Here is a 25,719-nt window from a genome sequence, read left to right as displayed (position 1 = left end):
CATTCATATAATACCTCAGTAGGCACCATTTAAAGTCATAGCTCAGTCAAGCTTAGGACACCTGGATTGACTGGTTTTATTTCCCAGCGTCTCTCTGGGAGAAACTTGGAAATTGGCCAACTGGAGAATGGACAATTAACCAGGGAGTGGACAATTAACGAGCCTAAAACTGAAAATGGAGAGATTGTGCCACTGCTCTGCTTTGAATGGGGACTTGGAGAGACAGAGAATGCCACGTTAGTTAGAAAAGTGTGAGAGGTGGAGACCGGCTCAGAGAAAGTAGTTTAGTTGATTATTTCAGGAAGAACTGAGTGGGGGTGGCATGATAGGAGTCTAACCTTGTCGTGCTCCTCTTTGCTCAAGCTAAGGGCTAGCTGGAGCTGTAGGTCTTCGTCGGCCACTGCAGGGGGCTGGGAGGGAAGAAACACAACATAAGAGGCATGGAATGGAGTTTGACACATGGAGAAGGAGGAGGAGAAGACAGACAGACTGAATATATCTCCAATTCTCAAAGCCATTTCCATGCTGGGTTGCAAAAGCCCATTCAAATCAACTGGCCCCTCACCTCCCAGATTCTGAATTGCTCAATATATTCTGTTTCCCTCAGAATTGGCCAAACCAGTTCTAGGTATGTCTGCAAAGTCTAACTTCTTTTCCTGGGTACAATCAAGCAGCTCTCACAAGAACTTCAAAAGCACTCCAAGCCCACTCCAAGCAGTGTTCTAGTAAACAAAAGCAAACTGCATTGGAACTGTATTATGATATATGTAGAGGAATATGTCTGCACAGGTCCAAGAATCAGTGAGATATCCTCACCTCCCAAGCCTTAGCAATCAGTCTTAGTAGGGTAGTCTTTCCCAACCAGGTGTGTTCACATGTGCTGAACTTCAACTTCCATAAGCAAGGGTTGGAAATGAGTCCAACCCTTCTAGACTGATCACAAGTCAGAGAAGGATGGAGTAGGCAGTCAAATAACAAAGTAGGATGTGAAGAAACCAGGTTCAGAGCCCTGTTCTGCCATGATGCTCATTTGTAAACTCTGACAGTCCCTACACTCTTCCCACACCCTGGAACAAAGAGCCACAGCCTGCTGGTTTCTAGAGAAGAGGGTACCTTCTCTGTAGGAGAAGAAATACATCTTTCTCTGCTAATGTCCATGTCCCTGAAGCATTAGTCTGGCAGCTACAGGGAATCAGAAACTGGATGCAGGCAACTGAGCTGTCAGAAGAGAAGAGGAGGGAAGATGTTGGCTGTCCTAGCAGATGTAGAATATTCTGCTCCTCCTTTATGTCCTGTACAAAAGCCAAGCACTGGAGAAGGGAAGCCTCCTCCCCCAAACTCTACAGAGAAATATGTCTATCCCAACTCTCCAACTTTCCAGATAATATCATCTCAAGCCCTCCAAAGAAAGTAATTATTTTTTCATATTTGGACATAACAGAGGCAGGAGATTGGTTGGTGTGAAGAGGAGGAAAAATAGTCCATGCCATGTCTAGACTTTTCTGATACTGTCACCTAGACATCTTTCCTTAACACAAATAGAATAAAAATAAAATCTAGTACAGCAGCATGGATCTTAATATCTCTGTAGAATTAATTTATCTGCTTTCCGTTTATGAACAACAGGGTAGAGTGGGAGGAAATGCGGCGTGGGGGGGGGTCAAGGGAAAGGGAAAAAAGATGCCAAAAATAAACAAGGAGCTGAAAACAAAAGACAACAAGGTGGGATGGGGTTATTGAGGGGGAGGGAGTGAACAGAATGGATCAAATCCATCTGGAAGGAGCCACAAAAATGGGAAGGAGTTGACAAGAGAGCACTGGGAAGGAGGTTAATGCTTGGAGTGTCACGCTGAAAGTCTGGGAGCAACCACTCTGAGCTCAGTGATGGAAATGAACAGTGGCTGGATGGCAGCAGTCCTAAGGAGAATTAATTATCATGAACAGAGTGTGGGGCTTCGTTTCACCTACGCAAAGTGAATCAGCACGTCTTTTTCCAAGACCGGTCCATTCTGTGGAGGAAGCAGACTTCTAAGGAGAGTGAGGGGATATGAAAACTACCACAAAGGAAAGAGAGGTAAAACCACATCATTAAGGGGGTTTGTGTAAACCCTGAAACAGAGAATGGAAGCAGTCCCAATCTCTCTGAGATAGGGATTCAGGCAGAAAGCCTCAGGGAAAGGTCAGTCAGACAAATAACCAGGCTGTGTGTCCTCTCTCTTCTGCACTTTCCTCCCAAACTATAAGTTCTGAAAAAAACATAGACAACTTTTACCTATGCCATAGCACAGCAAAAGCTGGCAGCTAGCTGAATGGCCAGCTACCGATCATCCATCCATCCATCCATCCATCATCCATCCATCCATCCATCCATCCATCCATCCATCCATCCATCCATCCATCCATCCATTTTATATAATAAATTTATATAGCTGCCCATCTCATATGCATGACTCTGGGCAGCTAACAGTTAAAAACAGGGTAAAAGCATAGTAAAAACAACAGAATTAACATAAAATAGCAGCCGAGAACACTCATTTAACACAACCGTGACCAAGAAATGGGCTCACCCCTACTATCAGGCTTGCGAAATGTCTTGTGAAAGGCCAGCAGAGTCAGGGCAAGTCTAATCTCTGGGGGGATGATGTTCCAGAGGCCGCCACAGCAGAAAAGGCTCTCTTCATGGAACCCACCAGATGGCACTCTTGCAGATGGGATTCGGAGTATGCCACTCCTGCTGGCTCTAACAGGATGGGTAGATACCACTGGGGAGAGATGGTCCCATAGATAATCTGGCCCCAAGCCATGAAGGACTTTAAAAGTAACCACCAATACCTTGAATTATACCCAGAAGCATACTGGTAGCCAAGCAGCTTGTGGAACAAAGGTGTCACATGTGCCAAATGACCAGCACCCATAATTGCCCAGCTGAGGCTTCCAAATACTCTTCAAGGACAACTCCATGTAGAGTGCATTGCAGTAATCCAAGAGGAAGGTGACTGAGGATGAATGACTGTGAGCAGGGCCTCCCAGTCCAGGAACTGGCGCAACTGGTGCACAAGATGAAGCTGTGCAAAGCTCCTCCTGGCCATGGCTGCCACCTGCTCGAGTCCAGGAAGATCCCCAAATTGGATGGATCCAGAACAAGAGATGGAAAGTCCCCAGAACCAGGGGGTCCTTAAACCCAAAACCACTTGGTCTTACTAGGGTTGAGCTGAAGCCTGTTGTTCCCTATTGAGATGCCCACAGCATCCAGACATCAACACAGGACCTTCACAGCATCACTCAGATGGTCTAGGGTGGAGATATATAGCTGGGTATCATCCATATAATGATGATACTTCACCCCGAACCAATGGATGACCTTACCCAGTGGCTTCATGTACATGTTAACAGGAGAGGAGAGAGCACTGAGCCCTGTGTCACCCCACACAGGAGCCACAGGCAGGACCTCTTCTCCCCTATCCAAACCAACTGGAACCGGCCCTGGTGGAAAGAGGAGTACCAGCACAACACCGTGCCACCCATTCCCACCCCTTGAATCCGGTCCAGAAGAATACCATGACTGATTTTACTTCCAATGGCTTTGGAAGATTTGTGGATAGCAACTCAACCCCTATCCTAAAGATTCTTGTCAAGAAGAGACCAGTTGTATTACAAAATACTTAAAGCTCCGCTATGCTCAAAACAAACCCCATCTCCTTTATCTGGCACCTTAGGTGCTCCAGTCAAGAAGTTTTAAACAGGGATCATATTCTACATGGAGCAACAGCTAAAGGAACCGACAGTATCAACTCTGTTCCCCAACTCTCTCTACCCTGCAGGCATAACTGTTCCCTAAAAGTTTACTGAAACTGGCAAAACCTTTGTGCCAGCTTGGTTGGCAATTAAATAATTAATGAACTAAAAAGAAAGATATATGGGTAGGCTGATCAGGAAAAAAACCCAATTCATTAGTATTGATCCATTAGGATATTGCCTGTAATGATATATCAAATACTGTAGATGAATACAAAAATAATGTAACCAGATCCATGACTCTCAACAGCCTCAAGCGAACATAGGTCTGTTCTGCACATAATACTAAGCCATAATGTGGGAGATAGACTCCAACACATCTGGAAGACATCAAATCAGGGAAAGCTGCCCTAATAAAGCAGCCTTTTAAATAAGATTTCTTCCTCAAATCTAGTTCCCTCTGGACATTGTAATCTACCACATCTATCAGCCCCAGGCCACATGATCAATATTCAGAGATGATGAACTTTTAAACCAAAGCATCTGTCAGAACCGAGGTTGAGAAAGGCTCCCTAAAGCCATATTATTTTTTTCTTCTTGTGACATACACGTTCTACTGCTGTTTTATTTGGATCCACTGTTGTTTTTGGTCCATTTATTATTCAGTAGGGCACTGGTCACTTACACACAACCCCTCTTTAGCCCCTTTACTGTTGGGCTGTGATAGCTTCAACTCAACTCATATGATTTGAAGGCAATTTCAAATCAATTTTCCAAAATGATCTGATTTGAAAATTCGATGCATAAAATCAATTTGACTATTCAAATTGGATCAAAGCTGATTAAAATGCCCTTCAAAAAAATCAAATTAATTTACAAATACCTTTTTAGAACTTTAAGCTACTAAAACCAGGGACGGTCTCACTATCATCTTTTGAAGCTCTGCTGGGAGCCTTTTTGAATTAAACAATAGGACAACAAATGCATAGCAAAATTGAAAGTAAACTAATAGTTACTAATTGCTAATAAAGCAACAGCACAATACAGTAGTGACAAAGTTGAAGATCAAAAAGCCCAAGAAAATAAAAAAAGTACAGATAGTCCTCACTTAATGATCATTTGTTCAGAGACTGTTCAAAGTTACGGTGGCGCTGAATGAATGGTAATGTCCGGTCCCTGAAGTTATGGCCGCTGCAGCACCCCTGAGAGCATGTGATCAAAATTTGGTGCTTGGCAGCCTGTCCACACTTATGACCACAGAGGCGCTTCAGCTCCCCTCCCCCACCTATCTCCTGCCATCTCTGCCCTTTTGGCCGCCCTACCCTCCACTGCCTCTGCCAGCCCTGCTGGCAGAAATCATGCGCGGCTTTCTCATGATGCTTTGGACAAGGCCACACATGGCCTCGGGAAGAAGGCCTGGCGCAGCCAGCAGTGGCTTCACGAAGGGCCAGGCTGAGTGCACCTCATCAGCAGTGGGAAGAAGAGTCAGCAGAGGTCAGCTGGGGGCAGCAGGGCAAGCAGAGCGCAGGGCCAGTAGAGGCGGTGGAGTACAGGGCAGGCAAAAAGGCAGAGATGGGGGAGAGACAGGCAGGTGGGAGGAGTTGAAAAGAAGGCAGAGGAGGCAGTCCCTTAGCATACCAAGGCTTGGGGCTGGGAAGGACCAAGCCAGGAATGGCTTGGATTGGAGTGGGCCCTCACCTAACAACAGGTAGGATTTGCTTAACAACGTCAATGGGGACTGCCTGGATTGCCATTGCTAAGTGATGTGGTCATATGATGTCACACATTACGACCACATCACTTAGTGACAGAAATTTCAGTCCCAATTACTGTCATAACTCGAAGACTTGTTTTGCACTGAACAAACATCAGAAGGAGGTGAGTCACTGAGTAACTGGGGTTTACTATTCATAAAAATTTTTCTCACCAAAGATGGGGGGATGGAGAGAGACATGGGGGGTGGGCTTTGAAAATAATCTCAGGTGCTTAGGCAGACAAGTTAGGAAAGACAATCCTTCAGGAACCAGACCTCAAGATGCTATGAAGTCTCTGCAGAGAGCCTGAGGGGAGTCAGTGGCTGCTACCTTGGCTTGCCAGCTGTCCTACACAAAGGGAGCACTCTTAAAGCTTTTGATGCTGCTCAGGCTGAAAAGGAGGGATTAACAAAGAATTTATTTATTTCAAAAACTTATATGGCCACCAATATTATCTTATACATGATAATACTAGGCAGCTCACAGCAACATTCCATAAAAACAAAAAATAAATGTAAACCCCACAAAATAATCTCTGGCATTAGTCTCAGCCTGAAGATGAAGTGTGTAGAAAATTACAAAAGTTTGTGGTGCATGTGGGATCAAGCTATGGTGGGAGGCCAGATCTAGTGCAAAGTCCACGACATCACTCCCAAGTGTGGAGAAAAGAAACAAGGAAACAACATTTAAAAGTTTGCAGGCCCCATTTCTGATGCTCTCCACGGGCTAGAGCAGCGTTTCTCAACCCCAGTCAAATGCTGGCTGGGGAATTCTGGGAGTGGAAGTCCACACATCTTGAAGTTGATGAGGTTGAGAAACACTGGGCTAGAGTAATCTAGGCAAGACTGCAGCTGTAGCAGCTGCCCAATTTTTCAGCCAGCAACTGCTAGACTGTGAGGTTGGGAGAGGAGACTTTTGGAGATGTTTTTCCTACAAAGAAATAGGAGGATGGTCCCAAATCAAAATAGCATTCCTGATCTAATTAACTTTTATATTCTCCTACATGAGAGTCTTTAAGCTTCAACAGATCCAGAAGAGAACTTGCACACCAACTAACAGCCCTTCCGTTGAGATATACAGTATTTTATGTCCCACCAGACAATGAGGATTCCCCTCATTCCTTGCCCCACCTCCACGCATCCAAAGAGCCTCCAGTGACAGATTTACCTTGGTGCTTACCTGCTCCGCTTCCTCTTTACTCATGGCCAGTGCCAACTGTAGCTGTAGCTCCTCTTCCCCGCTGCTCTGGGGCCAAGCTTGCTCTGCTTCTACTGGGGCATTTGCCAAAGACGATGAAGCAGAAGAAGCTGAGAAAGGAGAACAGGACAGGAGACAGTTGGTCCAGAATGCAGGTCTTTTCCACCCCATTGGAAGGACCAAAGCAATCTGTGGTGTGGTGTTGCAGGTAGGTAGAAAGGAGGCGGTGATTGACAGATATTTCTCCTGGTTCCCAGCAACTGAACAATTGCAAATAACACACAGCTTTTCACCTTAGTGCCCCTTGTGATTGCCTTTGATCAATTTTACAGCAAATCCATGCACAGTGTGGTAACTTTCATGTAGTACTGCATATTTATTTACAATTTATTCATTACATTTCTCCTATGCTTATCATCTGCAGCTACAGAGTCTTAAGTACAGGTTTATAAGATGATTCAAAGGCCAAAGAAAACCCTTAAAATCACCTAAAATTGATAAAAGTAAATCAAAACAATAAGAAGTAATCAAAACAATTGAAGGAATAAAAAGTAATTACAGCAATAGCTAAAAGACTGACCACACAGGAATGCCTTCAAGACTGAGCTTATCCCAGTGTGTGCTGTACGGCATGTCTCTGTTTCCTAAGCTTTAAATTGCATCTGGGTCCAGTGAAAACAAAAGACTGCATTTCCAGGCTTGAAGCTGCCTGTCCCTAGAGAGGGCTGGACAGACTTAAAGACTCTGCTTCACATTTTTGTTCAGCCATGAAGCTTACTATGAACAGTCCATATTTTCTGGATTATCTATGTCGGGGTTTCTGGAATGACAAAGTAGGGCAGAGTTGGGTTTGTTTGTTTTTTTACTTAGTTTAGCCACCATTAAAAAACCATAAAAAAATAAAAATAAAAACATTGAACCAAATGAACAGCCCAGACTAAAATAATCTTACAGACAACAAAAATCAAACAAGACAGGGGCCCTAGACAAACAATAATACATCAGTCTCAGGCCTGGGACCAAAGCCAGGTTTTCAGAGCTTTACGGAGCCCTGGGAGAGAAGGCACCATCCTTATCTCTGGATGCTGTTCCAGAGGGTGGGGGCCACAACAGAGAAGGCATGCTTCCTCGGTCTCACAAGATGACAATGTTTAATAGAAGGGACCTGGAGCGCACCCACTCTGTCGGAATGTACCGTGTAGGCAGAAACGATGGGAAAAAAGTGGTCACTCCAGGCCCTTTGATATACAGGGTTTTATAGGTAATAACCAGCACCCTGAATTGCACTTGGAAGCCAACTGGCAGCCAACGCAGCTCATGTAGCAGTGGTGACACATGGGCATACCGAAAGGCGCCCGTTACTTCTCGCGCGGCTGCATTTTGAAGCAGCTGTAGCTTCCAGATGGTCTTCAAGGGCAGCCCCATCGCTGGACCTGGGGCCATACTTAAAATGGTTTTGGTAGGAGCAAGAACTACAGTGGATGGGACAAAGGCACAAAGTGGGTCGAGCTGTGTTTTCACGTTGTTTGTCTGTATTTATTTCTTTTAGGACAGAGAATGGAGATTTTTTGCTTTTTAAAACTATATGGAGCACACTCCAGAATAGTGATGACTCTTCTGCTGCAAAAAAGAAACCATACCACTTTCATAATGGAGCTGCCAAAATCAGTTGATACAGGGGCTACAAAAAAGAATTTTGGGCTGCAGACTGCCCACCATGGCTCAATACCTATTAGGTCTTATCTTTTAAACCTCACAGAAGTTAACTGTTACTGCCTGTTAAGGAAAAACACTGCATGGCTCCATTCACCCTTCCGCCTTAATAGGAAAGTCCACCAGAAAAGATCATAGATTCCAAACCCTACAAGTATGAGCAGAAGGTGGTTCTAACTATGGTGCCTCAACAGGCTGCTAGCTATCCTGATTTGATTCACATATAAATGTTAAGCCATAAACTATGATTTATAAGCCAGAGTGGCTGGATTCATACAACACACCAAGCCAAAACCAAACAAACACTAGAACTCAGCAGTCAGGGAATCTCAAACTCTGCAATAGTGTGATCCTCTGAAATCATAAATCAATTATTTATAAACCACCACCACCCCCGCTTTCCCAGCCATGTTCCAAAGAGCTCTGAAACCCTGGCTCTTTCCCCAGGCCTTGGACAGAGTGGGCAGGGTGTCTGATGGTTTTTTAACTGTTGTTTTTCTTCTGGTCTTTGTGTGAGGATTTCGTTGTTACTGTTCGTTTGTCTGATTTGTCTAATTGTTTTTACTGTATGCTGCCCAGAATCTTTATAGAGCTGGGCAGTGTTATACATTTCTAAAATAAATAAAAATAAAATACATTTGTTTAAACTACCCCCATGATTTTTGGGGGGGTTAAGAAATAATATGAACCACTGCGGGGGGGGGGGGGCAAGAAATAACATGAACCACTTACTTTTAATAATTACATTTTAAATTGTATAACAAATGAAGCAGTTACGGAACCTTACTACTTCTTTGCACAACTTGTTTCCAGACGTTGCTTTAGTTTTGTTGGCTTCATGTTCTCAACAATATTTTCTGACAAAAACCAGTGAGCTGTTCTCCAGTAACAAAAAAAGTTGTGAAACCAAAAGATACGCAGCTTTCACATACTTTCTTGACTTAGGCTAACTTTTATTAGCACATTAGCTTTTCACTTACTACTCAATAAAAACATTTCCATTTGGAAAGGTAGGAATTAAAAAAAAATACTGAACTTCACTAGCACATAACTACAACTACTTCAAAAACTATGGATTTACTACTACAAGCCAAACCACTGGAGATGCCAAAGAAGTATTTCCAAGAAAGCGAAATTCAACTATGGTGGTCAGTGGATCCTCAATACCTTATAACAGTTTGCCAATGATCAATAGTTCTAAATTGTTATGCACTGCAGAAATGAGAGTTTCTCTACTTTATTTGTGTTATAAATTCCAATCCATTAAATATATTAGGCTTTATATCAAAACCATCAATCACTTCATTGACGTTTTTGATATAACAAGAGATTTTAACAGATCAATTTAAAGGTTCTGTAAAATAAATACTATGCAAAAGATTTTAAAATATCATTTCAAAATAGTATTCTATAACATAAAGAATACAGTATTATTGCCATTCATAGGATCCTGTCTCTAATTAGAAAAGGAAGTAGGAAGAAAAATGACTTGACCCAGAATTTGAGAACCCTTGGCTTAGCATCTATAAACTCAATTGAGAATTTGAGGGCATCCAAATGAAGTTATTTTAAACAGGAATTACTTTTGAAATGTTGTTCACCCTTCTCCTGTTTAGAGTTCCAGATACAGAGAGCCTAACACTGATACAAAATGATCACCACTTTCTATTCTAATCCTTTATCTTTTCCAAGCTAAGCATAAGATGACAATATTTATACCACACCACTGTTTTTCCATATAAATGAGAAACAAAGGTGTTTCTTGAAATGAAGACTGCTCCAGGTGAGGGCTCTGCCTTCACACCACTATTTTACCATTTATACCCAAAGAGTTAACGAAGACTGCAGCATCTTAGAGACCAAAATATAGACACAAATATGGTGAACTCAAGGGAAAATTTCTCTCCTTCCTGATAACTGATATACGACTGACAGCTTGGCTATTTAATCATTTTTCCCATTGTCCAAAAGGATGGTATAACTTTTGGTTTTTCCCTTCCCCCACAAACTCACCCAAGAAACTTAATTTATGAGCGTTAGGGTGGACTTGCTGTTTCATGAATTAGTGTGCTAAGGGCAACTTTCTTATCTTCATTTATGTACTGTACTTCAGTCAAAGGGAGTAGGAGTGCTAACACTGCACATATCAGGTTGCTCATTGATTTTAAGTACAGGCCACTGCTTGGGATATTTCTCTGGCCAAATATGGTTAAAAGTCTATCTGCAGGTCCAGAATCTTGTGTGTGTGTGGGGGGGGGGATATTCCCTCCTTCCTTTTTGTATTGTATTCTCTCTAACAATTCTCCAATTCCCTGTATTTCTGCTGAAATGGTTACAACAGGAAGCAAAAGCTGCTTTTTTTTTTTAATCTGAACCTGCCACACCAGACGTTGTGCAAACAAATGTGGTGGAATTTGATCCAGAGGTTATTGATATGGAAAAGGGGCACCAGCAGATCAAGGAGGCCTGTAACTCAATCTCAGAGCCTGGCAACCTGCCAAGCTGGTGAGAGTTATACCAGGGGCAAGCCTTTCTGTAGGTATAATTTCAGGAAAATGGAAATAAACGTGATCAAGACAGACACCAATGTCTTCATATGGTGACTTCACACTGTCCCCAACTAGAAAAGACCGCTGGAGACAAGTGCCAGGTTTAGATTTTTCAAACATCCTCATAATTCAACCTAAACAGTTAAAACGATCCAGCTTCTGCAAATTCCAGTGGATCACCCTATCACTTTATTTCATTTTGCACAATCAGGAACTTTCCAAATACATTTGGACTATAGCTGTTAAAACAATATGAGAATTCTGCAAGTTACGGTTCCATCATATCACAACTGGAGGAACCAGAATGAGAAGAGTTGCTGTCTGGGAACGACTGATGTCTGTGTTTTGTAGGGGGTAACTATTTTTTATGCAGTGGTCTTAGGGGTACAGAGTATCATTCGCAGAGACTGCTAACATAAAATAGCATAATTATATCAAAGTTTTCTTCATGATGAAACTGTAGCACATACATAACAACTCCTAGTGGTCTTGCTTCAGGTTTTTGACTAGACCTGGACAGCCTTATCCAGAAAGGTGGTCCATATGCGTCCCCAGTCAGTGCCTTGCTCCAGTATCAGTACATGTTTTGCAGATGCAGAGAGCATAACACTGATCTGATCACCAATTTCTATTCTCATTCTTTCTCTTCTCCAAGCTAAACATAACAGTATTTATACCACACACATAGAGGCACCATTGTTTTTCCATATACAATGAGAAACAAAGGTATTTAATGAAATTAAGACTGCTCCGGGTGATGGCTCTGGCCTTCAGGCCATATACAAGTAGTCCTCGTTTAGTGACCACAATTGGGACCAGAAACTTGGTGGTTACACAAAGCAGTCACTAAGTGAAACTGTGACTGCGCTTATGATTTATTTCAGCTTTCCTTTGCTTTATAGACCTGCAAAGGTTGTAAATGCGAGGATTCGTTGCAAAGTTACTTTTTCATCACCGTCGTAACTGCGAATGGTTGCTAAATGTAGCAGTTGCTAAATGAGGACTACCTGTATTACTATTTCTACCCAAAGTGTTAAAGATGATTGCAGCATCCTAGAGCCCAAAATACACACATTAAATATGGTGAACTGAAGGGAAAATGTCTCTCCTTCCTGACAACTGATGTATGGCTGACAGCTTGCTACTTAATCATTATTTTTCCCATTGTCCAAAGGAACAGTGTGGTTCTGTCCTACCCTATGAAATAGATAGGCTAAAACACACAGGGACTGGTCCAAAGAATCTCACGGCTGGGTGGTCATGACCTAGTTTGTCATCATTACACAGCAGAATCACCTGGAGGAGGAGCTACAGATTTGGACAACATGGAGAACAATATCAGCTAGATTAAGGCCTGGAGCACTCACCAGTTGCAGTCTGGGCCAGTTTCTCCTTAGTTTTGAGGGCGTGGGCCCGCTCTTCTTTGAGGCGCTCATCGTCTTTGAGGAGGGCCACCAGCTGTTTGGCCTTTTCCCGCACATTGACTCCTTGATCTTTGCCATCCCGGTCAACATACTGGAAATCTTTTAGTGTCTGGATGGCATAGATGTTCTCCTTACATTGCTGTGCAACCCGCTCTGAACCTGTCTTGATTAGGTATTCCATCAGTGTCATGGCCTGGAAGAGATGCAAGAAGAAACGGACTCATGACATGCTTAGATCATAAAGGTGAAAACCAGAATCTCAGAAATGTTTATTCTGGGGAAGGAGATTGAATATTAGAAGCAGAATAGTACATGGTAAGGACTGACATGATAAAAAAGGTGGACTGAGATTAGCACAGACCCAGCATCTTTTGCAGCTTCTGTGTTTCCAGAGGGTACCTGTACCGCATTTTAGAGAACATGGATTTAAACAGGAATAATAAACAAATGATTCATCCAGATGGGAACCAGGTCCAACAAAGATCAGACAGCGAATTGCAACTCCTTGACTTGTTGTCAATAGCCACCAGTTTCTCCAGAATATCTCTGTAAACAACAAGATAGCCCACCACTAAAGCACCAGGAAAAAGGGGGAAACATGAAGAAACACATTTGGCCAAGTTGTATACCTCCAAATGTTGCTGGTCTACTTCTCCCACTATCCTATCCATGATGGCAAAGGCTCCAGAAAATTGTAGCTCAATCACCAGCTTCCCCATTCTTCGTGCAAAACAGCCTTTCTCAACACTACATTTCCCATTATCCCCAGCTACTGGCCATGATGGTCGGTGCCAATAGGAATTATACTCCATCAACATATAGTGGTTAAATGGTTGCCTGCTCCAACTAATGAAATTCACTTTATGCTCCACTTAACACAGGACATTCAACTTTGACTGAAAATAACTCACAAAGACTCGGGCAATATCCTTTACTCAGCCTTGCTAAGTAAATATGCTTCATATATTTAAAGCAGGCGTGTAAAGGAACACAGGTTATTGTCCCATCTAGTTCAATATAGTCTACATCAAAGGGCTGTACCCAAGCCCTGGGAACCCTTCTTGCAATCTTGGAAGCCCTTCTGAACACGATGCTGAAAAATGGCAACATAATTTCCTGCCATTTGAGGTGGATAAGAAAAATATTGTTTTGGAAGCTCTAATTAAAAATCAAAGAACCCCCATAAAACTCTCTCCAAATTCAGTCCTATACACATGCATGATGGAATCCCATCCACTTAACTCCTCACCCACCAAGCATTAACTGTGGTCTTTGGCTACCAAAAGATGTCCAGCCCTAGTTTAGAAGCTTTCCAGGGTTTCAGGCCTTTCCAGCCTTTACTGAAGATGTCATGGCCTGAATTTGGGACCAGGTGTATAGGCATGCTTTAGAATTAGTCTGCATTTGGGAATGAATTAACACAGTTTGCACTTCTTGGATGAAGAATGCAGATTGGAATGTACATGTTCATTCTTCTGAATACTGTGTGGCATGTGTACAAGAAGCATGCCTTTTATAATAAAATGCACACCAAAATACATATGAATTACTACTGCACTTTCTTAATAAGATATCTGCAGAACAATGTGGGAATGGAATGGACAGACTTAACAGTGAATGGCTATGAAAAAACAAAACAGAATGATTAGAGCGCTGTTACCACAGAACTATGGTATGCTCACTTTCCAAGAACAAGAGACGATGCATGTTTACCTTATAGACATGACGCCAATTTTTCCCATGGTCATTGAGACGCTTCCAGATCATGCTCATGATTTCTGAGAAGGCTACCACGTTGTAGGTGAGATCAGCAATTTCAGACATGAGAGAACTAGATGGGCCCCAAGGGTCATTTGACGTAGCCTCACGAACCTTGATTTCTGCTTCAGAATAATTATGTACAATGTTCTTCATCTGGCGGCGCAGTGAAGAAGTCGACATGGTGGTGGTAGAGTGGAGGATGGGAGAGAGCAGACTTATAATCCAAGCTTCCTGTTGATGGCTTTGAAATAAGCCAGGCTAATGGTGGGCAAAAGGGCTCTCCAGGTTAAAGCAAATCAAACTTAACCAATTGCTTAAGACAGTGAATCCTGCATATCCAGTCTGAATGGAACCTAGCTTGCTTCGCAAGAGGCAGGCCACTGCTCTTGCTTCTGTGCCACTTGCCTGCAGTCCCTAGCTGGTCATGCACCCTCTGAGTATCCATCTGGGCACAACAGCCATTCCGAGACACAGCTGAAAAAGAAAGAGAAAAACTTCAACCTGGGATCAAAGACATCATCCCTGCTCCTGTGTGTGGTTTGGATGAATCCAAACTTTTAAATATAAAAATCAGGTCCCAGAACATGGGAGTGGCTCACTTTCAGAACATTATTCAAATTTTGGATTAAAGGCCCTTACTTTAGGACTTTCTTTAAGAACTTGGCAAAAGCCAAACATTCCCTTCCAAGCTAGCTTTAAGTTCTGCATCAAGAGTAGTGAAAAGACTAGACCTGATGCAAAAATTAACTTGTCATCTAGGAGAAAGAAAAGGACAAAGAATTCTGTACAGCTCCTAACCAGGACCTCCTTCAGGCCAACAAAATTGTGCTCAGCCCCTTCCTCTTTCCTGGAAATTGAGCTGAACTTGCACTTAAGCTTTTCTGCACAGCCTTGAGAACTAGAAACTTTAAAAGCAAATAAAACAAAAATGTGGCATTTTGGACGCTACATTCTCTATTTCTGGTGTTCAACCGCTTTAAAAACAGATTGGATAAATTCTTGGAGGACATCTCTATCAAGGCCTATGAGTCTGAAAGTCTCAATGTTTTCTCTGGGTTATAAGCAACAGCCTCCAAAAACCAGTTGTAGCTGAACAGCAGAAGGAGAAAAGAATTTCTTATTCTGGATCAGAACAAAGGTCCATCTGTCTGGTATTTTAGCAGTGACAACTGGCAAAAGATGTTCTGGGGGCATGGGCACATGGGGACACAGTCCTCACTGCCAAATACCCTTTATTTGCTCCTTTCCCAAGAAAAACTGGCTAGTCTTACATCTCCCAGGCATTGTAAGATTTGGAAGTGGGGAGCGGGCGGGGCAGGGGGGAGGAGAGAAAGAACCATACAATCAGGCTACCTATTTTTCCCCCATTTGCTTTCTATCCAATGCAACATAGCCTGTCTTCCAGCCAGGTTTCTATGGTCAGAACACTAGCAGGCATCTCAGTAAAGTTGCAATTTTGGCAGCTTATTTAAAATGGCATCTTGCTTTTCCTCAAAAGCCTCACAGAAACATATATGGTCCCTTACTTTTATCTTTGTAATGACCCTGTGAAGTAGGCCTCAGAACACATTATAAAAGGCCTAGGATCATCCCATTAAACTCTGCAGCTGAGCAGGGCTTTGAACTGGAACCTCCATAACTGAGATATATGAAGCCCCAGGAAAAAAAAAAAAACAGGAAAAAATAGACGAATAAGACAAAAATGGGAAAATAAGTTTTGAAGCCTTCATACCAGAGGCCAAGTAAAATGCTTCAGCCACAACACAAGAACATTTGCCCAAATGCACAGAACTTCCTATATTATGGACTAATTTCATCTCTTAACTCCTGCTCCCACAGCTTAACAGAACACACAAAAATTGTCTTCTCCTCCCAGCCAAGTAACCTTAGCAATTCCAGTGAATCTCTCCGTTTGTCAGAATTGTTTCTAGGACAATTAAGGCCCGGAAGCAAAAATTCCCAAGGGTGGGTGGGTGGGTGGAAAAGAAGTTGGGAGGTAAGAGCAACAGAAAGCGGAAATTGTGTAGATTGCGGGATCTGCCCCCAAACTATCCTTAACTTCCTGGAATCCCCTGCCCTGCTTGGTCCCCAACATTCTTCAACCTCAAAAGGAAGGAAGCCCACATTTCTAAGGAATGAGTCACAGTGGCTCATTCTTCCTCTTTCCGCCCCTTTCCGTTTTCTTCAATTTAGTTTCCAGCTCTAAAATTTCAAATCCCCAACAAATAACCTGAAGATGATACAAGAGAAGTGAAAGTGACCACAGACCATAATATGCATGAGGACACTGAAATCAAATAAATAGGAGCACTGATTTCAGGGACACTTTTCTAAATATATATGTTGGAAAAGTTATAATTTAATAAGGATGTCAGTATAAAGGGAAGGCAAGGCCATTTTAAGCATATTATTCTTCATCCTGCTTGGGAACACAGAGCCACCTCTATTTAAAGCACTTTAAGGCATTATAGTAAGGAACTTTAACAAAACCTGAAACAAGTTCAACATCCATCAATTTTGGAAAAGAGCAAATTGAACAGCCTCTCCCCAGTCTGGGGATCTCTAGGCTTCTCCCAAAATTCCCAGTTAGCATTTCCTTTTGGAAGTTGCAGTCCCAAGGTTTGATAACTTGGAACAAGGCTTCCTGATAACAGGAAGATCTACTCAGCATTAATTTTGGCTAAAGACTGATTGCTCTACTTCCCTTCAATTCTCAAACATTGGAAGGAAAGCTAGAGAAGCAATGTGGGATGGCAAGTACAATACAATGCTTTTTTATTACATTTATAAGCTTTCTCCATGTTCCATGTGGTAAAATATGTGGGTTCTCCTGCCTTCCCAGTATAACACTCATGAGATTGGTAAGTAGTAGCCTGCCCCAAGATTTGGGGTGATAATTTCTATCATCCCGCTTCATTCTACATACTGGCTGGGTCTATGGGAACTGTACTGCAAATATTCTGGAGGGCACTCAGTTATGATGGATGAGAAAATCTGCTCCAACAAGGACTCACACTGAACCCAAATAAATTAAATTCAATGCTCAAATTATCTTGAAAAGCAATAGTAGTCATCTCTATCATCAGAATGTTCAAAGTGATTCAGGGTAGTCCAGTTACAAAATCAGTTCTATGTCTGGTTCAGAAATGTCCCCTTTCACACAGACTGCAAGAAAAATGACCTTTTCAGACACATCCATTGTGATTAACAGGCCACTGGTGTCACTGAGTTCTATTGGCTGGTACAGAAGTTTCCACACTGTGATTCAATTAGATCTAGTTTTGGAAGAAAGTTCTTACGTAAACCGCCCAGAGTCATTTCCTCGTGAGATGGGTGGTGTTCAATCAACTGATGCAGCAATTATTCCAACTATGATAAAGACCCTTGTTAATATTATCACTAATTTATTTTGCTTTCTGCCTGAGACCATGGACAGCGTTCGACCAATCATAATAGACAATACTGGTGTAATCAATGGTCTAACTCACTAGAAGGTAGTTTCACATGAAATTACATGCAAACACTGGCATCTGAGACAGAATGTGATTCTTGTGCAGCTTCCTAAGAGAACATTAAAAAAAAATCAAATTTCTAGACACCTTCAATCAACAGCTGCTTCCGTGGGTTGGCATTTAAAAAAAACCATCAGTCAGCCCACTTCCCCTTCAAACACCACAATTGCCATCTGCAGTTTTGCTTTTCCTTCTCTACAGTAGTATCTTGCTTGCACTGCCAAATGACAGACAAGACTGTAACTCATACTGGAATGTTTTTTGATGATTCTGTAGCTTTCGGAAGACTTCAAAACTGCTTCAGCAACTAATCTTAGCTGAAAATTGGGATATATCTAGAATCAATAAATGATAGGAATATAAGACTTGAAAAAGGCTACCGTGACTTGTACCACCATCTCCTCAGAATATCTCCTGATGAATGCCACCCCACACATTTTAGCTGTGTTATCACAGACGGTGAATCTCTTCTGCCAAAGCTTAACCAAATTGCCAGAAATGAAGAACATACATAGCATATTTTCAGATAAAATGCAAGCTGAAACTGCTTTATGCTGGATAAAACAGTCCTAGGAAGGTTAGGGTGAAAAGTACTGTAGCTATACACATGGAAACCAGCACTGTTTCTTTTACTTATAGAATCAAATATTCCATTTTACCCAATGGACTATGTTGTCCAACTGGAGATATAGCACTCCATAAAATTGGCAGTGGACACAGAATCTAATATCCTTAATCATCTTAGCTTTCATTTGTCTAAACTTTGATTTGGTGGAAAAGAGATACAGAAATGTGTAATACATAATGTCTCTGAAGTTGTGCATGTTCATCTGGATTTCTAGCACCCTATTTGTTCTCAATCACCTTAACAAAAGCAGAAGGTTTGAAAGAGAAACCTTCTCTTATAAACCTTTATATAAAACCAGTATAAAGCCCAGACGACACCACCTGTATATGAAACATAGATGGTAAAGCCTAGCTCATCCACAAACTTGATTGGAAGTCTTCAGCAAATCAATGTGGCTGTGTAAGGAACCTTGATTTGCACTCCTATGATGAAGGTCAGGATTCAGAGATGTATATTTTGTAAACATTTTTCAGAAAAAAACTTCATGCAAGTAAATATGATCGCAATGAACATATTCACTACAATATTTAGTCTGCATAAGATGTGGGTTTTCTGGAAAATTTCCTTATGCAAATGAGTATGATTTCAATAAGCATCTCCATCTCAACATTACTAATCTGCACAAGTACAGTGGTACCTCTACTTACAAACGCCCCTACTTACGAAATTTTTGAGATACGATCAGCTCCGGCCCCAAAAATTTACCTCTACTTACGAACTCACCTTGACTTACGAGCCATTTTCCGCCCGTTCCACATGGTCCGCAGCCATTTTTCCGCCCGTGCCACGTGGTCCGCGGCCATTTCCCGCCCATTCCACGTGGTCTGTGGCTGTTTTTCTGCCCGACACGTGGTCCGCGGCCGTTTTTCCACCCCTGACACGTGGTCCGCGGCCATTTTTCCGCCCTGCCATGTGGTCAGCGGCCGTTTTTCTGCCCCTGACGCGTGGTCCATGGACGCCGGAACAGATTAACGGTAATTACATTGAACCTTATGGGAAAATTTACTTCGACTTGCGACCAACTCGACTTGCGATCAGAGTCACGGAACGGATTAAGTTCATAAGTAGAGGTACCACTATATATAAGTTACAATATTTGATGCAAGGGAAGGGGAACCATGAAATCCCCACTTCTCAATTTTTTAGAACAATCACCTAAGAAGCAAACATACAACTCTGAAACCACTAAACCTGCCTGAAGAAAAACATTTCCATGGAAAAAATTTACCCTGGAAAATGTTTTGGCCTGCATTTCTGGATACAAATACTGCCAACAAACAAGGAAAAAAAATATTCTTTTGATGCCTTGATGATAAACAGTAGACGATGGAACCAATTACTTAGAAAGTAACAAAATCATGTATGGGTTGTTATTTCTTACAAAATAGTTTAAGAACTGGAACATCTTCCCTGTGCAAAAAAGGCTAAAGCAAAACAGCCTTTTAATTCAGAAAACAAATGCAACCAGAAGGGGAAGAATGTTCTTAAAAAAGCTTAAGATGTGATTTTAAAAATGCAAAACTTTTCCTGTGGTATGGAAAAGAAAATCTTTACCCATCTCCCATACTGGAGAAAGTGTAAATGCAGTTAACAGGAATCAAATCCAGAACAAAATGATTTGCACTAACATAAAATTTGCTCTCTCTTGCTTACTTAACTTCAAAAGGGAATTAGACAAAGATACGGCTGCAATGACAGCTACATGAAACAGCCACGTTCACAGGTAAACTGTTGGGAAAGATAATGTGAACTGGGCACTAGGGGAGTTGTAGTCTACCATATTCTGAAGGCACCAGAGTAGGAAAAATTAAAATAATGCATGTCCCTATTTAAGGCAATATACAGCTTTTCTTTTCACATCTCATATATAGTGCCTCACTATTTTGCCTTGACAGAAGATCTGCCACATCCTGGAAACTGCTGACAATCCAAAAAATGCAGCAAAAGTGTATCTTTTCTCTCTCTCTTTTTTTTTAGAAATCTCAAGGCATTCCAAAATGAAGAAATGATAATTAATTATTGGAAAGAACAATTACTTTTAATAAAATATAATCTTTTTTTTTTTTTTGGTGGGAGGGAGAAAGAAAGAGAGAGAAGTTAAATATTCACCAAGTTACAGAATCCAGGCAGTTTAAAATTTAAAGCTACTTTAAAAGATGATCTCCCAATCCCATTCTTTCCCAGCTTAGGATCCTCCAGATGCACTGGAGTTCACCTCTTACTCTCCTTAAGGGAGCTGGAAGATATCATGTTGGGAAAGACTGGCCAAAAGTACTCTGAACATGAGAAATGTTTGCTACAATACTATTAATTCTATGAAAATATTATTAGTGTAGGCTTAATTTCTTGCATTCCTAATTTTCATTCAATTACTTATTCCTAAAAATGAAATATTTTAAAACTTTTCCTTAAAACCATTTCAAAAAATCCTTTTAAAATTCAGCCTGCACCACCCCTCAACTCCTCTGTATCATCCATCAGCTAGTCATGATTATATAGCAAATTAGTTTTACATGACTCAGTGAAGGTTGAGCACACATGAAACATAACTGAGTCCACAAAAACCAAGCAGCTGCAAGCAGACTGACAATGCAAAGTCTGTAAGTATTATTGCACTTCCAAGAAACGTTGCAGTAGTAATTCCCAACTCCCATACCAGAAATGATTGAGGATTCTAAAATGTTTCAAATTTTGAGATTTAATGAGAATCATTTCTGATATTCCTATAGCAGGTTTTATACATTTTTCACTGTCCATTACCCAAATGTCACAGCTCTTGCCTCATTCCATTCTGCCCCAAATTTGTTTGAAACAAAGCTAAGCCATGTACTCTAAGAGACATACAGGCTACAGTACCCTGAAGGTCACCTGCAAAACAGACTGTAGGTAAGACAGCTACTGAGAGAATGTATTAATTATCTTCCAAACAGACATGCAACCTGAACATAAGTAGAAAGCAAGCTCTCTGACACTCAACTTCCTCCCTATTCTTGAAACAAGAATTGCAAGCAAGAATTTAGGAAGCAAAGGCATTTTGGGCTGGTGCAGATGCCGTACTTCTCCTTTACCTATTTCCAAATCAGGCCAGGCTAAAAGTAAGGAAGTCAAAAGAAGAATAATGTTCATATAGCTGGAAGATGTTTTGGACAGGTGAATAAAAGTGTGGAAACTTAAGGAAACTCAAGTTCAAATTTCCACTTAGCCATAAAGGTTGTGAATTATTTTAAACCAATCCTCATCTCTTCATTAAAATTACAAGCCTGTTGTGAAAACAACATAGTGGGGTAAGAGAACAGGTATTTCACCTTGTGGTTCTGAAGGAAAAATAGGAAATACAGTAATAATAGTTACTTAACTTTTAAATTAAATTGAACTAATGATGCATCTGCACTTATCATTCTTCGACAGTGAACAGCCACATAGTTCTGGACAACTGATATGCAAGCAATACATAAGCCTGGGGTTTTTCAAGAGCATCTGTTTTATCTATGATATACTATCTCTGAGTACAAACATTCTACTAAAATCTGTATTGCTTAATAACCTCTGACAGGCTTTTCTAATCTATATTCAAAGCTATCAAAAGGTAGCAGTTGCTATCAAAACATATTGTAATAATGGATTTATAGCATGAAGCAGCATTTCTTTGCTCCTCAGTCTACCAATCCATTTCATTCTATTCTTCTGTTCTGTCTCTACACCATTAATAATTTTACATGCTCTAGTATACTCCATTCTCATCAATCATCTTTATTTAAAACTTAATCTGCACTATTAATTTGCTGGAAGTTCATTGAGATGAACACTTTCATTTCAATCAAGAATAAAATCCTCTTGTTTCTTCCCAATTATTTGGCACTAACGTAACTTGTCTCACATACCAACATTAGCCTCAGTTCATCGTTACTGAAAGGTGTTCCTTCTCCTGCTGGATACACTTGCCCTGTGAATTAATTTCTGAGATCAGACTCAGCTACTAAAACTGAAACAAGTAATAATCTCTAGCCAAGAGGAAAAGGAACTGAGACACACTGTCCAAACATTATAAATATAATTCCTTTTCCTAGCCTCCACCCTCTCCTGCTCATATTGACCTGCTGACGGCAGTCACTTACCTAGGTAGTGTAATCACAGTATGACTTCTTTTACAAATCTCCTAGGGAAATGTCGCTCTTCCAGGCCGCAGAAAGGTTAGGGCTCTCACAAACACATATATGAACAGCCACACCACCACTGAAGCCCCCCTCCCCCCCCCGGATCCAGAGTAACCGTCTCAGCCTCCCCACTTCCCCCAGCCAGGGGGCATAGCCGGTGTCCTCCTTTCAAAAACGGGGGAATCTTGACAGACCGGGAGAGTAAGAAAGCCTCGTTTTCAGATAGCCTCTCGAGAGACGGAATCGGGCAGAGCAAAGGAGATCTAAAACGTCAGGATAGTGGTGGGGGGGCTGAAGAACAGACCTTCAGAGAGACCTACTCCTTGGGGGGAAAGAGAAACGGAAAAGAATGGAAATCAAAAGGGAGCCCTTGGGAGAGAAGCTGATACGGACTGGGTTCAAAGGTCACACAGGCAGGGAGGTCAGAGAGGCCGAGGGGAGGCCACCTGTCCAGGGGAACAGCTTCGCGGAGTCAGAAGTCACAGCGCTGGACTCCGGGCCAGAATGGGGGCGGCGGCGAAGAGGAGACAATTCAGGCTTCGTCCCTATGGAAAACCTCGTCCAGACCCCGTCTGAAGACACCCCCGCCCTGGCCTCTCCCGTCTCCCAGGCAATGCAGAGAAATCTGGGCCAAGGGAGGGCCGCTCTACCGCACCCGGACTCTATGGCCCTTCCGAAGGCTTTGGGCCCCTCTCAGCCCTCGGGGTAGATGCGGCACTAGCGGCGGCGGCGGCGCCGGGAGGACGCCCGCAAATCGGAAGCGGAAGCCGTATTGCCTCAACTTCCGCCTCCAGGTGGTGCCCATTTCCGCCCTCATCCTTCTCCATATTGAGAGGCCAATACTTCCTGGATCATAGAGAAACTCGAGCAAAAATGAACCGAGGCCAAAAAAAAAAATAAAATTGGAGGGAAGAAAATGCAAACGGACGAATCCGGCAATATAGACATAAAAAGGGTTAAACGTTTCACACAGCGTTCAGTTGCGCACAGAAGTCTTATTTTTCATTTACTCACACGTAAGCATTCTAGATAGGGGAAAAAACTATTTTCAAGCCAATAAAATCTCAGGAATATCAAAACTGTTTTTACTTCACTACAGACTACTGTACAATCCAACACTAAACCATTAAAAGCAGTAGTTTCTTTGGTATACTTTCCAGGGCAAACCCAGCCGAATGTTTAATAAACCCTGACTAAGCAAACCATGGCGTAGTGTATTGTGTGAATGCAACCCATGCTTTTGCAAGAATTCAGAATGCACAGCTAGTTGTAGTAAATTGGGAGTTCCAGTAAGACTCGCAGTTGTTTGTGCAGTCATACAGTACTACACCCCAACCTCTGAATTATTGTGACACTGGTACCTGCTTGCTCAAATGGCAACCCCCGCCCCAGAAAGAACCAATCAGAAATTTGGCTTTGATGAACAGTAGCCAATCCCAAAACACCTTCCAAAATTTAAAGGAACAGCACTTCCATTTTTCTTCAAGATATTAATACTGTATAAAGTAAGATTGGGACTGGATCCATGAGGATGAAAAAAATAACAATCTCTTGAGCCCTTCTTCTGCCTGTACTTATAGATGCAACATTTTGATAAAGGCAAGAGACTACTCCAATCACAACTCTGAATCTCTTTATTTTTATCTTACAGATTCAGCAAATTTTCCATTAAATGTAAAGAAAACTCAATTTGTTGTAACATTAAGGTGGTTTTTTACCCCACCCATAGAAGTCACCCCCATTCCCATCCCCCTTGGCAAGTTAAATGGTAGCATGCAACACCCTCCCCCCCCAATCCAGTAGTCTAGTTGACTACAAAAATAATTATGTTTATTGGAGCTGGAGAACACTGTGGTTTAGTAGAAAAGTTTCCCTATTGTGTATGAAATTCTACAAACTAGGCACGTACAAAAGAATGGCATAGCTGCAGTGATTATAAAGGATCCCGTAAGCATATATACATAGAAAATAATACAATGGAATTCTCTGGTTTAGATATTTTGTTAAAAGCTCAGGGCCCTATCCAAAAATATTAATTTTCTGAGAAATCAAAAGCAAGTAAGAGTAACCAAACTTGTCATCCTTCATTCTAGTCAAACAAGTGTTGAAGGTAATTTACAATCTTAACAAGTGTAACATAAAAACCCACAATAAATTAAACCCATCCACTAAAATAGGATAAATAGGCATAAATCACCAATGTCAAGGGGATGAATGTCAACATCATAGGCCTAGGTTTTGGCAGAAGGGGATGTGTATTGTGAAAAGCTGTTGGAGATAAAGCATCCCTTGGCTAGGAATTCCAAACCACAGCCAGAGGGAAGACCCTTTTTAGTAACTCCTCAGATGTTGAGGGAGCCTCCAATTTGCACCTAGGATTTCTTTAAAGTTTCTGACTTTAAAATACCAGTATAAATTTTGCTTTTTTGGGCTACAGCAACTGCAGCTTCAATCCTGGCTATCTATCCATTAAGTATAGTGATTAACATTAGTCCAGAAGACCAGATTTTTCTCTTAATTCTATCTCAAATTGTTGTAATTGCAAGGATAACATTTAGGAAGAGACTTTTCCTATTCTGAACTTCTGAAACAGCAGAATAAAAACGTAATAAAAATATATTTTAAGAAAAGTATAGGAAAGAAAATGCATGTTAAAATTCCACTGCTTTAGAGGTATGTACAGCTTTAATGTAGTGTTACTGTAGCAGTCACAGCCCTTAAAAGGCAAGCACTTCCCATCATCATTAGTCTGCAGCAAAAAATATATTTGCCTACCTATAACTTTTACCTGGTCAACCTGTTTAGCTTTCCCATTTGAAACTGTTATGCTCTTTAAGAAAACTTAAGTTTTCTCCTTAATCTACTCCCAGTTTAAGCAATAACCTACAGTATACTATTTGTGGATGTACCTGTAACACATCACCTTAGAAAATAACTTTATGATCGTAAAATCTGATTTTTTTCCCCTAAGATGACAGATCTAGGTAGCTTGCCTTATAGCAGTACCAGATGTAGAAGTATAATATCAAGAAGCTATGGAAGGCCCACTATTTGGGCCTATAATGGGAGCTTCTGGACTCCCATTTCTATGTTCACAGAAGGAAAGCCAAACTGAGTAAAGGCACTTTGAAATAATGATCATAGCAACATGAAATTCCCCATTAAACTGAATTTACCTATACGACCACACATTTCCTCAGACTGACCATATTCAGAAGTTCATTAGTTTAAAAAACTGCAAATACTGAGAAAGGTCTTCTATTTCTTTATCTCAAAATTGGGTTTTGAATTA

General features: G+C 41.5%; 1 protein-coding gene across 3 annotated transcripts in view; it reads right to left on the bottom strand.

The window, feature by feature from the left end:
• Positions 1-23,185, bottom strand: part of EPN1 (epsin 1) — a 31,153-nt gene extending 7,968 nt beyond the window's left edge. Inside the window, exons 1-5 of one of the 3 annotated variants that reach the window (XM_007432929.4) lie at positions 22,389-23,185; positions 14,086-14,607; positions 12,316-12,565; positions 6,657-6,796; positions 339-410 (exon numbers count right to left, since the gene is read on the bottom strand). In XM_007432929.4, the coding sequence (XP_007432991.1) occupies positions 339-410; positions 6,657-6,796; positions 12,316-12,565; positions 14,086-14,313 (690 nt within the window). In that variant the 5' untranslated portion in view covers positions 14,314-14,607; positions 22,389-23,185. Of the gene's footprint in view, positions 1-338; positions 411-6,656; positions 6,797-12,315; positions 12,566-14,085; positions 14,608-22,154; positions 22,248-22,388 lie in introns of those variants that run through there. The other 2 variants (XM_007432930.4, XM_025169589.2) reach the window with 2 other exon arrangements.
• Between the last annotated feature and the right edge of the window lie 2,534 nt (positions 23,186-25,719).

This window comes from Python bivittatus, unplaced genomic scaffold, assembly GCF_059951505.1.
Source record: "Python bivittatus isolate LINGU-HERP-01145 unplaced genomic scaffold, Pbiv_v1 ctg000440_np1212, whole genome shotgun sequence".
Classification (NCBI taxonomy): domain Eukaryota; kingdom Metazoa; phylum Chordata; class Lepidosauria; order Squamata; family Pythonidae; genus Python; species Python bivittatus.
Note: the sequence above shows the minus strand (reverse complement) of the source record. Positions and strands in the feature narration are given on the sequence as shown.